We start from the raw sequence: 5,000 nt of genomic DNA on the forward strand, positions 1-5,000 counted from the left end.
TCTTTCGTCTCGTTCCCTCTCTCTCTCTCTCTCTCTTTCGTTCCCGAGTTATATATATATATATCTCGCGTATAATACCTTAAGGCAGAAATTATTGACTACGGCTCTCCTGGTATAGATATTACATTCCTACTGTTAATCAATACTGACTTAGAAAGCTATAGAGATTTTTGGTGTTATATTATATACATACGAATGCTTTTACGTGCACACACACAGGCACACACACACACACACACACGTACGCACACACACACACACACACACACACACACACACACACACACACACACACACACACACACACACACACACACACACACACACACACACACACACACACACACACACACAAGCAAACACATACATATGCCCTCTCTCTTCTTTGTATTACTTATTCTCTCTCTCTCTCTCTCTCTCTCTCTCTCTCTCTCTCACACACACACACACACACACAACACACACACACACACACACACACACACACACACACACACACACACACACACACACACACACACACACACACATACACACACACACACACACACAATGAGAATCATTACAGGCAAATATGAGTATGTATGTCTGAATAGCACTAACGTTTTCGCTGCTCTATATTCCTAGACTGAATAAGTGGGGGGAAAAACGTGCTATCTCTTTATTCATGTTTGTCCTTCGTGTCATTTTCCTAAGTCTTAAGGATCTTAGAAGTTATCTTGAGGTTTGTACACGAGAAAAAATTCTAATTTCTAATACAATGCCGACAAGTTCTAAGCCTATTTTATATATGGTATATCCCTTTTTATTTATATATATATTTATTTGCTCTCTCGTAGCTGACAGGGCTTTTATAGAAAAAACAACTTTTTTTTTCTTTCTCTTTCTTCTAAAATTTGCAAATATCGAGTGGGAACTTAATCTACTAAAGTTATTAATTATTTCTTAACTATACATATATGTTTTTTTTCAAATTCTTATCTCTCTCCTTCTCTCTCTCTCTCTCTCTCTCTCTAGTTTAGCGCCGTTTCCGAACCCAAAGATGGCCAACGAGGAATTTTTATTTTTTTTCTTTAATTTAATGAGTTAAATTTCAAGGATAGATAACTTCCTCATTAATTAATTAATTAATTTCCTCATTGCTTGGTCTTTGAGTTGGACGCGCAAGTAAATACTGTTTTGTTGCTTCGTAAATATCTATTTGTACCTATTGGCGGACTGACTCAGGACTTTTTTTTGTGTGTGAAATTAAAGACACAAGCATTACCTCTCTCTCAACACTTGGCTACTCCACCAACTTGTGTTTAAGTATATTTTATGTATGGGTGTGTGTAAGCGTGTTATTGTTTGTGTACGTTTGTGTGTGGTTGGGTAGGTGTGTGTGTATGTGTATGTGTGTGTGTGTGTGTGTGTGTGTGTGTGTGTGTGTGTGTGTGTGTGTGTGTGTGAGTGTGTGTGTGTGTGTGTGTGTGTGTGTGTGTGTGTGTGTGTGTGTGTGTGTGTGTGTGTGTGTGTGTGTGTATTTTTACACATTATGTATGTGCTTGTCTATATGCATATATGAGCATGATCATATATATGTATATCTATCATTATACATACATGCGTGTTTATATATATATATGTACGTAATTTTTTAAAGCTGAGCGTTAGGCTTTCTGAGATAACTCTTGTTCGGTCCCCCAGTCCTCCCGGTCCCAAGAAAAGCCCTGAGAACAGAGACCCTTAGGGCTTTGTTCATCTCAAGCGTGGTCTCAGAACACCGTCAGCAGAGAACACTTAAGAACAGCGGGAAGGTGGAAGGTCAAATCGTGATGTAAACTTAAATAAATCAAATGGTAAATTTGCAAACTACACATTTATTAATTCTCTCACAATAATAAAAACATAAGAAATTATAAAAATGAATATATTATTATATTATACTTGCAGACAGCCTGTCATGCCCCGGCAAGCCAGGTGCGGCGGCACTGTTTAGAAAAATAGTAGTAACTTTGTGACTAGAAATACAATCATAATGAATCCATATATGAAACAGGAATGGGCTGCATAATAATTTGAGATGCAAGTATGGTTACAAAGACAGTCTGAAGAAATTTCTGGAGCCCGCAAGAAGCCGTGGGCGAGGGCGCCGCGAGGGTGTGGCGGGGGCGGGCGTGAGGCGTCGAGGTTGTCACATATGGGCGTGAGGAGGAGGGGAGGAGGGGGTGAGGCAGAAACGTGCTTCGTTCCGCCAGCCCCGTTGAACCGCCCACTAGCCGCCCACGCCGCCGTCGCTCATGGCTTCCCACAGAATTAGTTTTTTTTCCTAATTACAATGGCAATTACAGTGATTATCATTTTTTTTCTTCTTTTTAGTTTCAGATAGACTACAATACGAAAAACAAGAATCCCCAATCGAATGAAATGAGGTGGGACTTTATATAGCAAATTTTTAGCTTCAAATTTTCTTCTCAAAAAATCTCTTTTAGTTTATTTTTCTTCTCATTTTTTCTTCTATTTTCCATTCTTTTTTCATTTTTTTGCCCTTCCCATGAGTCAAATGACATTTTAGAGCGACCAGACCAGACCTGTTGGTAACTACAGCAGCATCCTGAAGGCCATCTATATATATATTTTTTTTAGATTTTTTTTTCTGTTTTTTTTTTCTTCTCCTGAGACCCCGACACTCTGCGCTGCGTTTCACTTCATACAAATATATTCTTATAGTCTTGTTGTCGTGGCGAGGCAGCCCTGTAGCCCCCTCGCCGGCCAGCATTTCATATTGTAATAGCTATTGGTACTTGGGACCAATTCAAAACTACACAACAGGAAAGGTGAGTTCAAAAGTATCTTTGCAGACAGAAAAAGGTTTATGCTACACCTGGTAGAAATATTACCAAAATATTAACCGTCGCCATCCACACAATCACCGAAAACTTCTGAAAACTAACACAGATAACATTCAATATAAAATCCTCGGGGGGCGCAATCCGTCCCAGCGAGTTATCAGCTACTATGTATCTACTTATCTATCCTCGTCTACTGTCGATATGAGAAGATAAAACATGTAACAGCAAAATATTCAACGCTATCCTCAAAGACCCTCCCAATCAACACCGGCCGCCTCGCGTCGAACTCGCACTCGCTCTCGCTCTCTCTCGCTCGCTCGCTCCCCACTCGCTCGCGCGGTATGCCTGTCACCTCTCACACTCTAGCTCTCGATAGATATTCACCCTCGATCACATCTTGTCATCTGAGTGCCACCCAAGTGTTACCGGAGGGCCACTTTGGTGCCAAAGGAGTCACAGCTTCGTATTACTTGGACAAAACCAGCAAGCACTCTCCAGCCGCTGCGGCCCCACGCTGCCACCCCTGTGCCCGGTGCCCGGCCGCGGGGGCCGCGCCCCGGGGGCAGGCGGGTACCAGGTTGGTGCCACGGCAGCGGTGCCACATCGACGATGCCACTCGCCACCATAAGTGCCACCGGGGTACCACCCAAGTGCCACTCGCGAGCCACCTTGATGTCAGCAGAACGCACTCTTACGCCTTCCCCGAAACGCCTGACGGCACAACTTGAAGAGGACGTGTGAGTGCCATCGGGTGCCACCATCCAGGCGTCAAGCGGTGTAACCTTGGTGTCATCTTCGGGACGTAGGGATTTAGTTACCAAAACGAACTAAAGAAAAGGGCGGCGCCCGCCGAAAGGGCGCGGGGCCCGCCAAAGGGCGCGAGACCCGCCAGCTAGAAGAGTATTTGGTTGTGTCCTGGAGACTCTCCGCGGAGGCCTCGGCGTACACCCATCTGTTACTTGGCTTTTGTGTTCCACAGCAGCGTGAAGATAAACTGTTGATCATTTCTTTTTGGTTCAGATTCCGTGGCGAAGAATGAAGCTGGAGCCCCCCCTCGCTGATAACAAGACTGGGTGTATATTTGTACTGGACCGCTACTGCATTCTTCTATCACACGTCTTATCACAAAATTATTTATTTTTCGTACCTTAAGAGAAACCGTACCGGTTAGTTAATAGTTGTACAAGTAAGAAAAATATATGCCATATTTGTTAATGATAATAAAGAGTACATATTGTACAACAATGTAATCATATCCATGCTTACAACAAGTGTGAACAATCTCGATCACCTCTACGATACAGGAACCCTCAAAATGTTCAGACAAACATAACCTATGTACAGATTCACAACCATGGGCTTTGAAAAGTCAACCTTTCAATGACCTTAGTCTGATAAACCTTGGGCAACTCTGCATTGTTCTATTAAACATGGGCATATTCTTCATTATACTATAAACCAAAAGCGTCTATACCTGAGGCAGTACAAAATTATAAAAGGTGAAGGATATTGGCAGGTGGTGTCAGATCTGCTGGTGCGGCGGTTGGCGGTGGCGGCCAGCAGCCAGCTGCCCCGCCCACACGCCCACACGCCCGCCCGTCCTCCTGCTGGGACACGCTCATGTTCAGGCGACACCTTTTGATTTTGTTCCGTGGCGGGTCAGGGAGACAACGGGAAGGCTGCTGGTGCTGTGGCTGGCCCGCCCATCCTCTAGTTGGCCACCAGGAGGTGCTGGTACTGGGAGGCTGGGTACACGCCCATCACGCCCTCGTTCAGACCAGAGGCTTTGTCACCCGCGCCCATGGAAGCAGCGCCAGGGGCGGCCCCGCCCATCATGCCTCCGTTCACGGGCTCGTACATGGGGAACTTGGGGGCGGGTCCCTGCTGGCTGGCGGGGGGGAGCAGGTCGGTGAAGAAGGACGGTGAGGTGAAGCCCTGGTCGAACATGCCGCGGCCCCAGGGGTTGTAGGCCCCTCCGGCGGGGGCGCCCCCGGGGAAGTACACGCCGGGGGCCTCCAGCGGCGGGTTGGGGCTGAGGGAGCGCGGCCTGGACGGGGGGAACTGGCTGCCGAAGCCGGCCGTCGCTACCGCCACTGCCTGCTGCTGCTGCTGCTGTTGCTGCTGCTGTACGTGCTGCTGCTGCTGGATCATCTGGCGCTGCTTGATGTA

At 46.1% G+C, this 5,000-nt stretch overlaps 1 protein-coding gene across 6 annotated transcripts in view; it reads right to left on the reverse strand.

Annotated features, from left to right (window-relative positions):
* Window positions 1-1,839: 1,839 nt before the first annotated feature.
* LOC113818969 (protein Tob1) overlaps window positions 1,840-5,000 on the reverse strand; it is a 63,477-nt gene continuing 60,316 nt past the window's right edge. For all 6 annotated transcript variants that reach the window (XM_070141122.1, XM_070141120.1, XM_027371197.2 and 3 more), the window contains one exon: window positions 1,840-5,000. This exon is cut by the window's right edge and continues 842 nt beyond it. In XM_070141122.1, the coding sequence (XP_069997223.1) occupies window positions 4,542-5,000 (459 nt within the window). In that variant the 3' untranslated portion in view covers window positions 1,840-4,541.

Source organism: Penaeus vannamei, chromosome 27, assembly GCF_042767895.1.
Source record: "Penaeus vannamei isolate JL-2024 chromosome 27, ASM4276789v1, whole genome shotgun sequence".
Classification (NCBI taxonomy): Eukaryota; Metazoa; Arthropoda; class Malacostraca; order Decapoda; family Penaeidae; genus Penaeus; species Penaeus vannamei.